The following is a 19311-nucleotide window of genomic DNA, read 5'->3' as shown; positions in this document are numbered from 1 at the left end:
ATAAGTTCTAAAATTACATAACCTTTTCATTCCGGCCTTTCATTCAGTTGAAACTATCTGGGCCCTGTTTAAATAATGTATTATGCATCAATATTTTCAAAAAGAAATGTTCAAACCATCGTAAACACTTTAGTCAAAGTATTTTTATTACTTAAACTTGTGTTTAAAGTAAATCATAATCTATCTAAGTTTAAAAATGTATTTTAAACTTATTCTTAGCTTGTTACTGATGATATTTTTTTTGGTAACACTTGATTAAACAGGAAGTTGTCTTAGTGACTGTTTCAAGATTGTTCTAAAGAGCAATAAGGTTTATTAGATAATAAATCGACTTTCTATTTTTAATGTATATTCTGCCAACCGTTTCTACATCTGCAAAAAAATTGCTTTTAGGGACTGTTTTTGAAAGGAAGCATAGAACAATTTTAATTGTAGAAAAAAATATAACAACAGGAAAATATCACATTTCAAAACAATATTTTAAAATTTTTAATTACATTAACAAATAAAATACATTGATAATTTACAATTGAGTTTCTCCATTAAATCTTCTCTGTGCTGCCTTATAATGTAATTCTCTCCTTCTAAGAGGATCTTCTGTTGATGTGTGTGCATAATCTCTAAGAGAGTCCTCTGTTTGTGTATAATCTCTAAGAAAATCTGGTGTTTGTGTATTATCTCTAAGAGAGTCCTCTGTTTGTGTATAGTCTGGCCGTCTAAGATATTCTTCTGTTGATGTTTGTGTGTGTAAAATGTTGTTTTTAATTCCACTTTCTTCTTCACAATTCAGATCACATTGGTTTGAACTAGTTTTGCCTAAATATTTCCTATTAATATACAATAATAGCAATATTCATAATTAATTTATATCAAAATCATAGACTATTTCAAGATAACTTTGTATATTAATTGAAGCAATGGCATAGTAATAACCTTATTCATATATTAAAAAATATCTTCGCAGCTGGATACCGGTAGCACCACAAAGGTCCAACCCTGAAAAGTTAAGGCAAAAATGGACACATTTATAAACCTTGTGTTTAAATTTCATAAATTTCTATTTACATTTACTAAAGATATTGTCCTGAAACCAAATGTCTTCAGACAACGCAGATGACGACAACTTGAAACCAATATACGACCTCAAATTTTTTTGCGATCGTATAAATACCTATTACTGGTATTGGAGCATTTCTATAAATAACTGCCTTTACAACCTAATATGTGTAAATAATTCTGCATGTGGCAGGTGCACTCGACTCCAATCTTGATAGACTAGGATTATGAGTTTTCCTTCTGACTCAAGGTTCTATCTGGCCTCCTCCAACAATTAAAACCCACCATCACAAAATAGCACAATACATATAGTACTCAAAGTGGCATACAACATCAATCAATCAATTTAATCATAAAACAAACAATACAGAAAATGTTTTTTTTTCAATTACTCTTCTTTCTAAAGTAAATTGCTTAAGCTATAGGAAACAAACTGCTTTTTTTTGTATATTCCCTCTCGTCAAATCCTCTGGTATTTGATTATACATTACTCTAGTTCACTAGAACTTCTTTCATTTTTATAAAGAAAATCTTTATACAAGTAATGCCAATTTATCATGAGCATAATCAGACATGGACATCATTCAAAAATAACTTTTCTTTTGACAATATAATTCAACTAAATTCTATTGGTTTCATTAGCAATTAATAACACAGTGAGGAACCTTAGCTTCATTGCTGAAGCGCTAAGGGACATTGTTCACAACAAGTAGACAAAAAAAATATCTAAAGTTGAAAAAAAAAAACTTTCATTAACTTACTTTCTCGCCATTTCTAACATAGAATTTTTTCTGTCGCTTAACATTTCTTCCCTCTCATTTGTTGACTTTGAGAATCTCCCTCCAAAAGTTGAAGGACCAGCAACTGGTTCACTAATTTCTTGTCTTGTAAAAAAAAATATATATTGTAATTTACAGGTTGCTAAGCATAAAAAATAAAACATTCTGTTCTTCAAGCTTGCAGTAAGATTTGTAATTGCCATACATTTTACTTTTGCATTTCCAATGATATTTGATTTAGTTGTTTTAGTAATCTCTGCACTTAAATTCTATAGAAAATTAGTAATTCATTGGACGTATATAGATATAAGATGTGGTATGAGTGACAATGAGATAATTCTCCGTCCAAGTCACAATTTATTAAAGTAAACCATTATAGGTCAAAGGTCTTCAACACAGAGCCTTGGCATGAATTTATACATGATGAACTAATTTAAGGAACCACATTAGTGGAACTATGAAGTTTACAGATTTATCATATAACATCACACTTTTTTACAATTGAAGTCCCTTAACTCTTAAATGACAATTCAAATAAAAACAATTGTTAAAAATAAAAGAGATACTTTCTTGCTTCGTCAAAATCAACATTGTGTAAAAATTTTATATAAAATTGTTGAAGCAAATTTTACTTTTACGATTTGTGAACAGACAAATTGCTGAATTGTATACAAATCCATCTTACAAATGTGCAGCTGCATTAGTTTGCACCTGTCCTAAGTCAGGAACCTGTTGTTCAGTGGTTGTCTTTAGTTGATGTGGTTCATTAGTACCCATGAAACCCACAAAAATATTGGTAACATAGTGATGTGTCTCAGTGTTTGTTGAATATAACTTTTAAGAATGATATTTTGTTTGAACTTAATACAATAACATGAAAACCCTAAAACAGCATCTCTGACTCCTTGTTTTCAAATTCGAAAGATTCTAAATTGAACTTGTTTATAAACTTTTTGAAGTTGTAATGAAGTAACAAGTGAAACTGCCAGCTACTGCTCACTGATGATACCCTAGCCGCAAGGGGATAATTTTAATAGTGTAAAAATATTTAAGTGTTCGTTAAATAGGAAGTTGTTGAGTGATGAATCTGAAAACACATCACACGGTATAGCTGACTTGTATAAACTCTGAAAGTTTGAAACCAAATTTCAGAAATTCTTGTATTTTAGTTCCTGAGAAAAATGTGACGAAAATTTTCAACTTGGCTATCAGGTGTAAAATAATACAAGTGTTCCGTAAACAGGAAGTTGTTGAGTGATGAATCTGAAAACACATCACATGGTATAGCTGACTTGTATAAACCCTGAAACCAAATTTCAGAAATTCTTGTATTGTAGTTTCTGAGAAAAATGTGACGAAAAATATTTATGGGACAGACAGACTGACGGAAGGATGAATGGACAGAGGTAAAACAGTATACCCCATTTTCAAAGCGGGGCTATAAAAAGTATAATAACTAAACAGCCTATACTTCAGAGGTTGTTATTGGTTTATGTCTGTCATATTTGTTTTTCTCATTGTTGAAGGATGTAAAGTTGCTATAAATGCTTACATCCACTTCATTTGAACTTTGATGGATAGTTGTCGTATTGGCAATTATATCACATTTTCTTATTTTTATACAAATGTTGTACCTGTTTTCCTCTAACAAAGGGATATTATCATCAATATATGATGGTCTATCATTTTGTTCTTGGTACAAGTTTTCAGCTAACGCCATTGCTCCTGTTTGTGATATGACTGACGGAAGCAGCAGTTGCTAAAAATAGAATAACTTTTCAATCAAATTTATGAATAACTATAACGCAAGAACATGCACTGCTTACATGTATTATATTTTTCGTAATTTTATAAAATCAAGGGTTTTAAAATGAATTTTCATAAATTAGAACATTGCTAAAAGAAGTCTGTACTCAAAATATTAATTCTTTGGCTAATACTATTGGTAGTCAGAGTTTGAAATTTGCAGGGGCCCACTCTGCTTTTCTTGCATAGGACTATATATGTGGGCTACGAAATTCAAGCTGTGTGCTACAATTGCCAAAGTCTTAAGTTCAATGCCTGGTAGTAAAGTCTCATAACCAGGTAATTGAAGGACTATGGAGAGATATATCATTGTACTATAGCAGCACAAACAAACACTTCACAATATCAGTTTCAAAAAGAGAATCAATTTCTTCCTATGATTCTGAAATAGTGTCGGCCCTGTAATTTTATATCAATCCTTTTTACATGAAATAGAGATGAAATATAACACAAAGAAATCATATCATGGAAAGGAGTAGTTCGATAAGGCCCTAAAATGGCCCCCTATTTTAGCATAAATTTATTGGGATTTATTGGGATTTATTGACCAATATCACAATGAATAATAGCTAATACAGTGACTATATAGGAAATAAGTCTTTTTGTTGCAAATTTACATTCCTGCGTTTTATTCATGACGTCACAAATAGTGCTCTTTTTGAATTTCCACGAAAAAGCAATAAAAATGGGTAAATTTCCATTGAATATTTGGACAGGAAACATAGAGCACATATGTCAACAAAAAAGATCTTTGACAATAATGTTAGTAATGATATTTTACATTTCTTACTTGAATATTTAGGTTGTCGACGGCTGCGCTCTATGTTTCCTGATCTTAAGTTTGGCTGAAATCCTGTCGATTTTGTCAAATTTTTCCAAAATCCCTTATTTTGACCTAACTTGGATGCACAAATCAACAATTTAGAATAAAACTATGATAGAAATTGTTCTATAAAACTCTCTCACATGTCTTTAAGTCACCTTAAAACATTTTTCATCTGGTAGCATTGAACTTTATAATTGGGGCCAAATATGACCCTTACCGAACTTACTCCTTTGGTATTCCTAGGATATTTCACTACTTGTATCCCCATACAGTGATTCCAATTATTCATTGTATTGATACTATGGATTCCTGTGGATTCATTAATTTTCGTGAGTACCATTTTCGTTGATTGAGGAAAACTTACACTTTTGTGAAAATATTTCAATTTGTGGTTTTGCCAAAGTATGCATACAAGCCTATGGAAAATTAGTAATTCATTGAACATTTAAATTTGTGGTTCACCTGTACTCACGAAATCCATGAAAAACTGGTATCTAACGAAAAATAATGAATTCACAGCATATAAAAAATTGCACAGGTTTAAGATTTGCATCTCTTAAATTGGGCACTGTTTAAAAAGTACTCTAAAATCTATGCATAAAGTAACCTTTTTTAATATTGTAACGAGAAAATACCTTAAATACATACATCACAGGCTCCAATGAAAGTGTAGTTCTAACAATGAGGTCAAAATAGATAACATCTTCTTTTTTATAAATAGATATACAGAATTTAGTCCAGATATAATCTTTATACAAACCTGATTTTCTGGTTCTTCTTCTGATTCACTGTCTCCAATTGCTGCTCTTGTTACCAAGGTACCAGGCTAAATAATTCAAGCGAAAAGTTCTTAAAACTGCTTAACTATGAATAGATACGTTGCCCTATATGGGGTTAATTGTGTCTTATATATATAAAACTAAAACAGTAAATGCAGCAATATTATTTTAACATTACAATAAAGTATTTCCATAGCCAAACAGAATGTTTTGTAAGATTAATGTATGTCACTCCTGAAACTAATTAAAGTTGTGTATATACTATGAAAGTATATAAGATGTAATAGGGTGAAGTCTTCATAAATTTGCTAAATCTTGTGTCACATTCCCTTTGGTAATTATAAACAAAATATAACAAACTAAAGACAATTTGGTGACCTTCAGATGTGTATTTTCAGTGATTTTGCTAGTGCTCGTCACTTTCGTAATTTACGAAAGAGTTTTCGCATTGACGAAAGTATTTCAAATCAATTTCGTCACTTCAATTTGAAAGTGTAAAAATATTTTCACAAGAAAAAGTTTCCACATCCCATGTAAGAATCTTACAAAATAAGAGCGAATACAGTAAAATCATACAATACTGACTTCCAATCATGCCTAAGTCCTTTAAAATCTAACAAAGTCAAAGATGAAGCTAGTAATATAAATCCTTGGTCTCTTGCTGTTACACAAAAAAATTAATAGCGCGCAAAAGTGACTAAAGCCCTCCAAATCCTAGCTTAAACCCTGGAATTTTGTTTTATTTGTATTGTCAGGTTGCAACATCTCCTTTTATTCATATAAAACAAGAATGTGTCTATAATACACAGATGCCACACATTCTCACATCATTTTTTATGTTTAGTTTACTGTGAAATTGGGGTCAAAACTCTAATTTTGCATTAAAATTAGACAGATTATATTACAGGGACCATGTGTACAAAGTTTCAAGTTGATTGGACTTTAACTTCATTAAAAACTACCTTGACCAAAATTTTTAACCTGAAGCAGGACAGTCGGACAGACAAGCAGACAAACATACAAACCGAAAAACATACTGCCCTGAGGTGGGATATCAATATCTGTTTATTCCTATAATACTTAATAAGCTACCAAAATAAAATACAAGAATTATTAAATGAATATTACTTACAGGAGGAGCCTCAAGTCGTCCCTCTAAAATATTTTCTATGGTAAAATCTACTGATCTAGTATTCCTCAGATCTTCCGTAACTAAATTAACTGGCATGTGTGGGAACACAGATAAAACCTGTCTTGCCTACAAAAAATAAATACAAACTATATTAATACTGCTACTGCATATCAATTGGGTTATCAAAGGCATTAAAACTGACCACATAGAAATAGCTCAATAGCTGATGTTGAAAGTGGCGTTAAACACCAATCAATCAATGAATCAAAGGCTTAATATCACAAAAGTTACGTTGATCCAGAATGCTAATTATAATATTGAAAATGCAGTGTTATGTATGAAAATAAGCATAAATACACTTTTGGTCAGCTAAATGTTTACTAATAAATCTAGTACATTTTCAAAAGATTGACTGATTGCCAATATAAATGTGAGGTGGCAATCTTCAAAGATAATTAATTGTTTTCAGCAGAAATTTAAAGAGCCTTATTGTTATGATCTATTTGGGATATAAAATGGCATTATGGAACTTTATTCAAATATTTCAATCATTTCAATATTCAATTAAACTTAACTCAAGATATATCAAGCTCTTTTGAATTAAATTTACAAATGGGTTTACAGTTATCTAAATTTAGATTCCTTTTCCACTCCTTTTCTGAAAATATTTAGACTAAAATATCTCAAATTCACTTTTTTTCAAAAGATTATATTTATATAAAGCTGTTATTTATCTTAAGTTTACACCTTTAATAAATTGACATTCTATAGAAAACACAATAATGTGACCTCAATTGGTATATTTTACCATGTTATCTAGCTGTGAAGTCTGTAAGGCTGGTAGTCTGGCTCCACCATGGGGTAATAACTGTGTATGTGTAACTTCTACAGAAAAGCTGGGTAACCAACTCACATACCGGGATCCTGAAAATTATCAAAGGAAATTTAATTCACCATTGAATTATACATACAATAGCAAAATATACTGGATTGGAACACCTTTATTTAAACTGGAAAATGATGATTAATTCCAATGTTTTCTTTGTTGTGATTGGTGGTACTTTTATGAGGAAAAAAATTATAAACTTGACCAGAAATAAATAGGGTACCTAGGTAATATAAGTATAAAGTTAAACTATTTTTTCTCGTTCACATTTCTTATATAAGTAACATATGAAATGATTCTGGACTTACAGTGTTTAACCAAGAATTTCCATTAATATGTTAGGGTAGGCACAGAAATTTACACTAGGAAAGGCTGGAAACAGCTATATATTTCTTTGGGTTAATCATCAGAGTGAAATAAATGGTTGGCTGAGGAAGAAAGTAGTTTTCCACAATCCAGTTAGATGTTAGTAAACGGTTGGTAGCCTGAGGATTTGGTTTATGTTTAACTCACCATCAAAGTGGAAGAAATGGTTGGTAGTCTGGGGATTTGCAGGGGGATGAGGTGGGTGTGGCACGTTAGGTCTGGCATCCCCTGTTTCATCTGGAACATTTCCATTCGGATCACCTTGGGGTCCTTCACTTAGTGACATCCTACATGTGGGACATGATGTGTCCTGCTCTAACCATGACAACAAACAAGCACTGAAAAAAAAAGTTGGAAAGTTAAAAAAACTATTTTTTTACAACTTGCAGTGATCCACTACGATGCAGCTTTAAGATTGTAAGACTCTCAATCCTAATTTCTCAATAAAAAGACCAATGCAGTGTCTGTAAAAAGTTATCAAAGGTACCAGGATTATAATTTAAAACACCAGACGCGTGTTTCATCTACATAAGACTCATCAGTGACGCTCAGATCAAAATAGTAATAAAGCCAAACAAGTACAAAGTTGAAAAGCATCGAGGACCCAAAATTTCCAAAAAGTTGTAATCTGTATACCTGTGTTGAAACGTGATGTGTTGAGCTCAATTAAAGTTGAAAATTCTCAAGTGTAAGAATTTTGTCAATTACCATAGCTGCAACCAATCAAAATGCATGAATATTGTAGTTCAATGGTACTTAAAAGTAAATTTCAGGACTTCCAATTTATCTATAATCGTTAAAGCATGATTTATTTTAGGTGTAATACCACCAAATCATGGTACGTCACATCCGGTTGTATAGGAAAATAGGTCGAAACAAGTGAAACTGTGAGCTACTGCTCACTGATGATACCCCCGCCGCAAGTGGATAATATTAAAAGTGTAAAAATATGCAAGTGTTCGGTAAACAGGAAGTTGTCGAGTGATGAATCTGAAAACGCATCACACGGTATAGCTGACTTATATAAATCCTGAAACCAAATTTCAGAAATCCTTGTATTGTAGTTCCTGAGAAAAATGTAACAAATATTTTCAACTTGGCTATCATGTGTAAAATCATACAAGTGTTCGGTAAACAGGAATTTGTCAAGTGATCAATCTGAAAACGCATCACACGGTATAGCTGACTTAGATAAACCCTGAAACCAAATTTCAGAAATCCTTGTATTGTAGTTCCTGAGAAAAATGCGACGAAAATATTCATGGGACAGACGGACTGACGGACTGACGGAAGGACAGACAGAGGTAAAACAGTATACCCCCCTTTTTTAAAGCAGGGGTATAATTTTTAAGCGGGGGTATAAAAAAAAAAACAAATATCAGAAATCCTGGTAGTGCAGTTCCTGAGAAAAATGTGACGAAAAATTTTCAACTTGGCTATCAGGTGAAAAATGTAAAATGGTAAGTGTTCGGTAAACAGGAAGTTGTCGAGTGATGAATCTGAAAACACATCACACGGTATAGCTGACTTATATCAAGTCTGAAACCAAATATCAGAAATCCTGGTAGTGCAGTTCCTGAGAAAAATGTGACGAAAAATTTTCAACTTGGCTATCAGGTGTAAAAATGTAAAATGGTAAGTGTTCGGTAAACAGGAAGTTGTCGAGTGATGAATCTGAAAATGCATCACACGGTATAGCTGACTTATATCAAGTCTGAAACCAAATATCAGAAATCCTAGTAGTGCAGTTCCTGAGAAAAATGACGAAAAATTTTCAACTTGGCTATCAGGTGTAAAAATGTAAAATGATACAAGTGTTCGGTAAACAGGAAGTTGTCAAGTGATGAATCTTAAAACGCATCACACAGTATAGCTGACTTATATCAAGCCTGAAACCAAATTTCAGAAATCCTGGTAGTGTAGTTCCTGAGAAAAATGTGACGAAAAATATTCATGGGACGAACGGACTGATGGACTGACAAACTGCGTAAAGGACAGACAGAGGTAAAACAGTATACCCCCCTTTTTTTCAAAGTGGGGGTATAAAAAAATATTCCCTTGAATTTGACAGTTGCAGGTAATTAATCCTACATTTTATTGCAGTAAAACATTTCTGTGTCATAAACATATATGTCTTGGGTATTTCAAAGCACCATTATTTTTTATTTGGGATTTCTATAGAATATTTTAGTAATCTTGAGTTTACATGGTGACTAAACCTTGTACACAGATAAAATAAGGGGAGAAATTTGATTGGTTAACTTCCAGTGATGGTTATTTTCTAATATGCAATGAAATGTTATGTGAATTTTTTTCTATAGTACTGGACAGGATAAAACTTTACTCATGCCAAGTATTTCTTTATTTGAAACAAAGATAAATTCTGCACATTTTTTGAAAAGTGCAAATTTAACAAAGACTAAGAGGGGAAAATCAATGGTGGTATTACACCTACAGCAAGATTTGAATATTTTGTAAGGAAATGTTGGAATGGGGAATACATTTTGCCTTGCAACATATCAATTTTCTTCTACAAGGTGCTCTGAGATAAAAAAAAAAAAAAAAAAAAAAAGTGTGGTGCTCTCACTGCACAAGACATCAGAATTAAAGTCCACATTTCCACCAGACATGGCAGCATATTTATTTATTCTGCACAACCAAACAGATGCCCCATTTTAGCAAGGGTTTTACTGAGAAAGTCAATGGATGACCTTGATAATATGGAAGTCAACCCACATGGTCTCTCCAGTCTGAATGTGATAACTCACAAATTGTGCAAAGTTTTAATATTAATGGTGGACATAAACTGTTTGGCCTACTGATGATACACACTAGGTACCCTCTGTGTGTTTATGACAGATTGAGACAATACATTACTATACCGGCTTCTCATCCAGTAGCTTTCATGCATAGTCCCACCAGCCCAGGCTTGTTAAATTTCTTTTATACCTGTACAAATCTTTCTCTACAGGCCAAAAGAATCCAACTAAAATTTCAAAAGTATATCATAACGACTGACCCAGGTTATACCATGAAATCTTACTTTGAATTTCTTATATTTACTTTAATAATTTCTGTCTAATCCAATTAAATGATAGGCTCCAATGTGAGATGGAAACCTATATTCCCAAAACTTACTTGTGAAAGAGATGCCCACATGGTAATTTTCTGGAAGATTCCATTCTCTCCCAACAAACAGCACAGTTGTCATTATGGTCTTTTATTTCTTCTTCTGTGGCCATTGGAAACCTGTTCAGATAAAGTATTATATTGTAAAAGCAAACATTGAAAACCTTCAACCTTTTTTATGAAAACACAAACATCACTTTCAACAAAGCTTCTTTCTTTACATGATATGCTTCCATTAGTAACCAGGTGTTCCGCAGGGCACAGCTTTATACGACCCCAGTGGTTGAACCCTGAACAGTTGGGGCAAATTTGGTCACAATATTCAAGCTTGATTCTGTCTGAATTTGGATTGTGATCAAATTTTTGACATTATATAGGTTTTTGTCACAAAATTAATGTGGTCAAAGATCTAACAAATCTATTGCACAATACTGTGAAATTGAAGATTTCTTCTTGAAACTTTTCAAAATTCGAAATTTGAAAAATTTTGAAAAAAAATTTGTAAGGGTTCCGCGGAACCCAGTGTCTCGCCTATTTTTGCTGTAAATCACAGGCTCAACAACAATGAGGAAAAAAATCAATAAAAATATTCCTCTTGTTACTATTTTATGATTGTAAGAAAATCTAAGTCCATTTGAAAGTAAATTACAGAAAAAAACAGAGTAATCTTTTTACAAACTTTACTTCTGGATACAATCTTATGATCATAAATAAGGTTATTTCCAAGTTTGGTACAAACCCAGGATAGTTTAAGAAAGTTATTTAAATTTTAAAAACTTTAACCACAGAGTGAATGTAATGGTTCCCTGCAGAAAAAACTAAGTCCATTTATAAGTAAAATACGGAAAAAATTGAATTTTATTTTTACAAAATTTTTTTCTGGATACTATCTTATGATCATAAACAAGCTTCTGTTCAAGTTTGGTACAAACCCAGGATAGTTAAAGAAAGTTATTAAAATTCTAAAAACTTTAACCACAGAGTGAATGTAATGTTTCCCCGCAGAAAAAACTAAGTCCATTTATAAGTAAAATACGGAAAAAATGGAATTTTATTTTTACAAAATTTACTTCTGGATATTATCTTATGATCATAAACAAGCTTCTGTCCAAGTTTGGTACAAACCCAGGATAGTTTGAGAAAGTTATTAAAATTCTAAAAACTTTAACCACAGAGTGAATGTTTTGTTTCCCCGCAGAAAAAACTAAGTCCATTTATAGTAAAATACGGAAAAAATGGAATTTTATTTTTACAAAATTTACTTCTGGATACTATCTTATGATCATAAACAAGCTTCTGTCAAAGTTTGGTAGAAATCCAGTATAGTTTAAGAAAGTTATTAAAATTTCAAAAACTTTAACCACAGAGTGAATATTTGTTGACGCCGCCGACGACGACGGAATGTAGGATCGCTTAGTCTCGCTTTTTCGACTAAAGTCGAAGGCTCGACAAAAAGGAAGCCCTTCAAAAAATGGTAAACAAAAAATCCCCCCCCCCCCCAACTTTTTGAAACCCCCTTGGAGCAATAACCCTTAAACTCAATCCCATGCTTTCCATTGCAGTATTGAACCTTGTAGTACAATTTCATAAAGATCCATACACTTAAACACAAGTTATACTGTCATGATTGTTTGGAAACTAGAAACATGCTTCTTTTTGGCCCCTAATTCCTACATATTTTGGGCAATTAACCCAAAACTTAAGCCCAGCCTCCCCTTTGTTATATGGTACATTGTGGTACAATTTCAGAGAGATCCATACAATTACACATAAGTTATTGTCTTGAAACTAGAACCAGATGCTCCGCAGGGCGTAGCTTTATACGACCGCAGAGGTTGAACCCTGTACGGTTGGGGCAAGTATGGACACAACATTCAAGCTGGATTCAGCTCTAAATTTGGATTGTGATTAAATAGTTGACACAGCATAGGTTTCTGACACAGAATGAATGTGTTCTAATGAACTTAAAATTTTTGTTTTCTCTTAGAGCAATTCACTATGCTGTTGAATATTAATCCTCTCAAAACAAGAATGTGTCCTCAGTACACGAATGCCCCACTCGCACTATCATTTTCCATGTTCAGTGGACCGTGAAATTGGGGTAAAAACTCTAATTTGGCATTAAAATTAGAAAGATCATATCATAGGGGACATGTGTACTAAGTTTGAAGTCGATTGGACTTAAACTTCATCAAAAACTACCTTGACCAAAAAACTTTAACCTGAAGCGGGACAGACGGACGAACGAACGGACAGACGGACGGACGGACGCACAGACCAGAAAACATAATGCCCCTCTACTATCGTAGGTGGGGCATAAAAATGTTTGAAGAAATTTTCTTTTTTATTTATGAAATTTCAAATGAGAAAAATTGAACCCAATTTTTTTAATCACATCCCCCTTTCCCTTATTCCAAAACTAATCTCAATTAAAATTTCTAATGGAGTTTGCAACAATAACTACTCATTTAAATACATCATAAAATATTAAGATGTAAAAAAAACTGCTTGTTATCACTGAATGTTATTTATTATAATTTATCAGTTGGTAGTAAAAAGTGAATATACATTGTATATTGTATATAACAAAGATTTAAGTTGATTCTGGACAAAGAAAGATAACTCCAATTAAAAAAAAAATCTTGCTATTGCACAATATTTTGCAATTAGATATTTCTTGCTTACTATTCTGGACAAAGAAAGATAACTCTAATTAAAAAAAAATTTGCTATTTCACAATATTGTGCAATTAGATATTTCTTGCCATTGCGCAATACTGTGCAATTGAAAAGACTTGCTATTGCACAATACTTAATATAATAATTTTAGATCCTGATTTGGACCAACTTGAAAACTGGGCCCATAATAAAAAATCTAAGTACTTTTTTGGATTCAGCATATCAAAGAACCCCAAGATTTCAATTTTTGTTGAAATCAGACTAAGTTTAATTTTGGACCCTTTGGACTTTAGTGTAGACCAATTTGAAAACAGGACCAAAAATGAAGAATCTACATACACAGTTAGATTTGGTATATCAAAGAACCCCATTTATTCAATTTTTGATGAAATCAAACAAAGTTTAATTTGGACCCCGATTTGGACCAACTTGAAAACTGGGCCAATAATCAAGAATCTAAGTACATTTTTAGATTCAGCATATCAAAGAACCTAACTGATTCATTTTTTGTCAAAATCAAACTAAGTTTAATTTTGGACCCTTTGGACCTTAATGTAGACCAATTTGAAAACGGGACCAAAAGTTAAGAATCTACATACACAGTCATGACAGTTAGATTCGGCATATCAAAGAACCCCAATTATTCAATTTTGATGAAATCAAACAAAGTTTAATTTTGGACCCTTTGGGCCCCTTATTCTGTTGGGACCAAAACTCCCAAAATTAATACCAACCTTCCTTTTATGGTCATAAACCTTGTGTTTAAATTTCATAGATTTCTATTTACTTATACTAACGTTATGGTGCGAAAACCAAGAAAAATGCTTATTTGGGTCCCTTTTTGGCCCCTAATTCCTAAACTGTTGGGACCTAAACTCCCAAAATCAATACCAACCTTCCTTTTGTAGTCATTAACATTGTGTTTAAATTTCATTGATTTCTATTTACTTAAACTAAAGTTATTGTGCGAAAACCAAGAATAATGCTTATTTGGGCCCTTTTTTGGCCCCTAATTCCTAACCTGTTGAAACCTAAACTCCCAAAATCAATCCCAACCGTTCTTTTGTGGTCATAAACCTTGTGTCAAAATTTCATAGATTTCTATTAACTTAAACTAAAGTTATAGTGCGAAAACCAAGAAAATGCTTATTTGGGCCCTTTTTGGCCCCTAATTCCTAAAATGTTGGGACCAAAACTCCCAAAATCAATACCAACCTTCCTTTTGTGGTCATAAACCTTGTGTTAAAATTTCATAGATTTCCATTCACTTTTACTAAAGTTAGAGTGCGAAAACTAAAAGTATTCGGACGCCGGACGACGACGACGACGACGAGGACGCAGACGCCAACGTGATAGCAATATACGACGAAAAAATTTTCAAATTTTGCGGTCGTATAAAAATGATTGTTTTGACCCCTTTTTGTCCCTTAATTCCTACACTTTGGCCCCATAACCCCTAAAATGAATCCAAACCTTCTACTTGTGGTTTTAAACATTGCAGTATGATTTCAGAGCAATTGAAATACTTCTACACAAGTTATTATCCTGAAACTAGAAAAATGCTTGATTTGGGCCCCTTTTGGACCCCTTATTCCTAATCGGTTGGGACCATCATCCCCAAAATCAATCCCAACCTTCCTTTTGTGGTATTGAACCTTCTGACAAAATTTCATGAAGATCTATTTTCTTAAACTAAAGTTATTATCCGGAAACCAATGTGTCTTCGGACGATGACGCAGACGACGACATCATACCATTATACGATCCCAAATTTTTTTTGGGGTCGTATAAAAATACAGAACTAGCATTTACTCATAATACTGAAATTATAGTGAAATCCATATACAGAATAATACAGTAAATGCAGAAATTATTCTGTGTTTTAATAACCCCAATAATGTGACTCTTTGAATATCGCAATATTAAAACTCCTATTCTGATATCTCATACATATAGCTGTATGTGGCTTTCCCTAAAATTGCAATAATTACACAAGGCTTTTGTTCAATCTTCAAAAATCGCAACATACAATGCACGCAATAATTTCTGAATTTCCAGTTAACATTTCAATTATTGACAACCATATGGTAAACTTAAATTGTTCGAAATTTTTGAACGCTTTTCATTGTAAGGATAATATTCACTGACATAAAACTCATCTTCAGATTTGATAAATTATCATATAATTTACTGTTTAATCATATGATCCCTTTCTTGCTTCATAATCCCTATGAGGCGCCTTCATAACAAACACTGCCACATATAAATAATAGAAGATGTGGTATGAGTGCCAATTAGACATCTATCCATCCAACTCACAATGTATAACCAGGTGCTCTGCAGGGCGCAGCTTTATACGACCGCAGAGGTCGAACCCTGAACAGTTGGGGCAAGTATGGACAAAACATTCATGCGTGATACAGCTCTGAATTTGGATTGTGATCAAATTTTTGACATTACATGTTGTTTTTTTTCACAAAACAAATGTCAAGATTTTACAAATCAATTAAAGATTTCTTCTTCAAACTTTTTAAATCTAAAATTAAATAGTTGACACAGCATAGGTTTCTGACACAGAATGAATGTGGTCTAATGAACTTAAAAGTTTTTTTTTTTGCCTTTGAGCAATTCACTATGCTGTTGAATATTAATCCTCTCAAAAAAATACTTGAAGAAATTTTCTTTTTATTTATGAAATCTGAAATGAGAAAAATTTAAACCCCCCCCCCCCTTTTTTTCACATCCCCGCTTCCCTTTTTCCAAAACTGATATTAATTCAAATTTCTAATGGAGTTTGCAACAATAACTACTCTTTTAAATACATCATAAAATATTAAAATGTAAAATAAAGTGTTTGTTATCACTGAATGGTAAAGATTGGTTGGTAGTAAAAGTGAATATACATTGTTTATTGTATAAAACAATAAAAACCAGATGCTCCGCAGGGCGCAGCTTTATACGACCGCAGAGGTTGAACCCTGAACGGTTGGGGCAAGTATGGACACAACATTCAAGCTGGATTCAGCTCTAAATTTGGATTGTGATTAAATAGTTGACACAGCATAGGTTTCTGACACAGAATGAATGTGGTCTAATGAACTTAAAAAAAAATGTTTGCCTTTGAGCAATTCACTATGCTGTTGAATATTAATCCTCTCAAAAAAATGTTTGAAGAAATTTTCTTTTTATTTATGAAATCTGAAATGAAAAAAATTGACTCTCCAATTTTTTTTTCACATCCCCCTTTCCCTTATTTCAAAACTGATCTCAATTCAAATTTCTAATGAAGTTTGCAACAATAACTACTCATTTAAATACATCATAAAATATTAAAATGTAAAAAAAGTGCTTGTTATCACTGAATGGTAAAGATTGTTTTAATCTATCAGTTGGTAGTAAAAGTGAATATACATTGTATATTGTATAAAACAATGATTTAAGTTGATTCAACTACTATTCTGGACAAAGAAAGATAACTCCAATTGAAATCCAATTGGAATTTCTTGCTATTGCACAATATTGTGCAATTAGATATTTCTTGCTATTGTGAAATACTGTGCAATTGAAAATATTTGCTATTGCACAATACTGTGCAATTGAAGATTTCTTGCTATTGCACAATACTGTGCAATTGAAGATTTCTTGCTATTGCTGAATACTGTGCAATTGAAAATTTCTTGCTATTGCACAATACTTAATATAATAATTTTGGATCCTGATTTGGACCAACTTGAAAACTGGGCCCATAATCAAAAATCTAAGTACATGTTTAGATTCAGCATATCAAAGAGGCCCAAGAATTCAATTTTTGTTAAAATCAAACTTAGTTTAATTTTGGACCCTTTGGACGTTAATGTAAACCAATTTTAAAACGGGACCAAAAATTAAGAATCTACATACACAGTTAGATTTGGCATATCAAAGAACCCCAATTATTCAATTTTTGATGAAATCAAACAAAGTTTAATTTTGGACCCTGATTTGGACCAACTTGAAAACTGGGCCAATAATAAAAAATCTAAGTACATTTTTAGATTCAGCATATCAAAGAACCCCAAGGATTCAATTTTTGTTAAAATCAAACTAAGTTTAATTTTGGACCCTTTGGACCTTAATGTAGACCAATTTGAAAACGGGACCAAAAATAAAGAATCTACATACACAGTTACATTCGGCATATCAAAGAACCCCAATTATTCAATTTTTGATAAAATCAAACAAAGTTTAAATCTGGACCCTTTGGGCCCTTTATTCCTAAACTGTTGGGACCAAAACTCCCAAAATCAAACCCAACCTTCCTTTTATGGTCATAAACCTTGTGTTTAAATTTCATACTAAGATTTCTATTTACTTATACTAAAGTTATGGTGCGAAAACCAAGAAAAATGCTTATTTGGGTCCCTTTTTGGCCCCTAATTCCTAAACTGTTGGGACCTACACTCCCAAAATCAATACCAACCTTCCTTTTGTGGTCATAAACATTGTGTTTAAATTTCATTGATTTCTATTTACTTAAACTAAAGTTATTGTGCGAAAACCAAGAATAATGCTTATTTGGGCCCTTTTTTGGCCCCTAATTCCTAAACTGTTGGAACCAAAACTCCCAAAATCAATCCCAACCTTTCTTTTGTGGTCATAAACCTTATGTCAAAATTTCATAGATTTCTATTTACTTAAAGGGAAACTTCGCAAAAAAATCAAAAATTGATATTATGTTCATTCTGTATAAAAATGCTCAAATTCATAGATATTAAAGTTTTATTCCGCTAGATAAGCGATCACCATCGATTTTAAATTTAGAGTATCAATTCTCTGCGATCCGCCATTTTGTCTTCTTTCCCGATTAATAAAAACGATATGTCTATAAACCACAAAGAAACAAAACTACAGTAACCGATGTAGTCGTAATTGCGTGTCGATATCTTGTCAATCGTACGGTTGTTTTATCCGACTAACTAACTTGATACGAAAAATATTCTTACTTTTTTTAAATTACCATGGTCTGTTGTTTTTAAACTGTTGATATTGGAATTAGGTGAAAAGTCAAAGTTGAAATCATAAATAAGTGTTCCGTGAAAATTGTTTTCGAAAATCTAATTTGTTCATAATTCTTTAAAGTAATAAACAAATATATTTTGATCTTCCCTCATCTGATCACCAGCATGGCTAAAGGTATTACTTCCAAAGGTATTGTGAGGGGTGTGAGGTGACACGTCCAGGTATTCAAGCGATTTCCTGTCGGGCTTGCAAGTTCATGCATCATTTCACTTCTGCAGGTATTGATCAGTGTACACGGCTGATAACTTATAACTTATAACTTATAACTTTCCATTTTGAACTATCAGATGAATAATATACAACTCTGTCTTACTTGTCATTACTAAACTCATACGCTTGTTTATAAATAACATTTCTGGTGTAAAGAATATAATTCATAAACATATAAATAATACCCAAAAAATAAGATTTGATGAAATTAAAATCTATTTAAATATTTTTTTCAAGGGTGAATTTGGGAAAATGTAATATATAGTCATTGTCAATAGTGAAGGACAGATTGGAACAGACCAGAAATATTGATTTTAAAAAATGTACGCACTTGCCGACGATTCGTTTATACGACTGGATAGAAAGTTACGGAACTATAGCGCAATTTAAAATATATACATGTATACATTGAACATAAGAAAAAAAACATATATTTTGAATAAATAGGGGTAAATAGACTAGTCCACGTATGCCAACAGTATGTAATCATCGAATGTCGATAGACTATTGTATACCAGAAGAAGAAGAGAACCAATTTGATTTAAATACAGGTCGATGTATAACTTTTGCTTTGGTTCATTGAAGCTGTGGACCTAGTAAAATCAC

The 19311-nt window shown here is 32.3% G+C and overlaps 1 protein-coding gene across 1 annotated transcript in view; it reads right to left on the bottom strand.

Moving 5' to 3' along the window:
• Positions 1 to 463: 463 nt before the first annotated feature.
• The window catches only part of LOC139524213 (E3 ubiquitin-protein ligase AMFR-like), a 34952-nt gene continuing 16104 nt past the window's right edge, over positions 464 to 19311 (bottom strand). Inside the window, exons 8-15 of the mRNA XM_071318873.1 lie at positions 10769 to 10879; positions 7778 to 7968; positions 7187 to 7302; positions 6379 to 6504; positions 5228 to 5293; positions 3470 to 3594; positions 1818 to 1940; positions 464 to 827 (exon numbers count right to left, since the gene is read on the bottom strand). Coding sequence (XP_071174974.1) covers positions 524 to 827; positions 1818 to 1940; positions 3470 to 3594; positions 5228 to 5293; positions 6379 to 6504; positions 7187 to 7302; positions 7778 to 7968; positions 10769 to 10879 — 1162 coding nt within the window. The 3' untranslated portion in view covers positions 464 to 523. The remainder of the gene's footprint in view (positions 828 to 1817; positions 1941 to 3469; positions 3595 to 5227; positions 5294 to 6378; positions 6505 to 7186; positions 7303 to 7777; positions 7969 to 10768; positions 10880 to 19311) is intronic.

This window comes from Mytilus edulis, chromosome 5, assembly GCF_963676685.1.
Source record: "Mytilus edulis chromosome 5, xbMytEdul2.2, whole genome shotgun sequence".
Lineage (NCBI taxonomy): Eukaryota > Metazoa > Mollusca > Bivalvia > Mytilida > Mytilidae > Mytilus > Mytilus edulis.
This window is presented reverse-complemented; position numbering and strand designations above follow the sequence as displayed.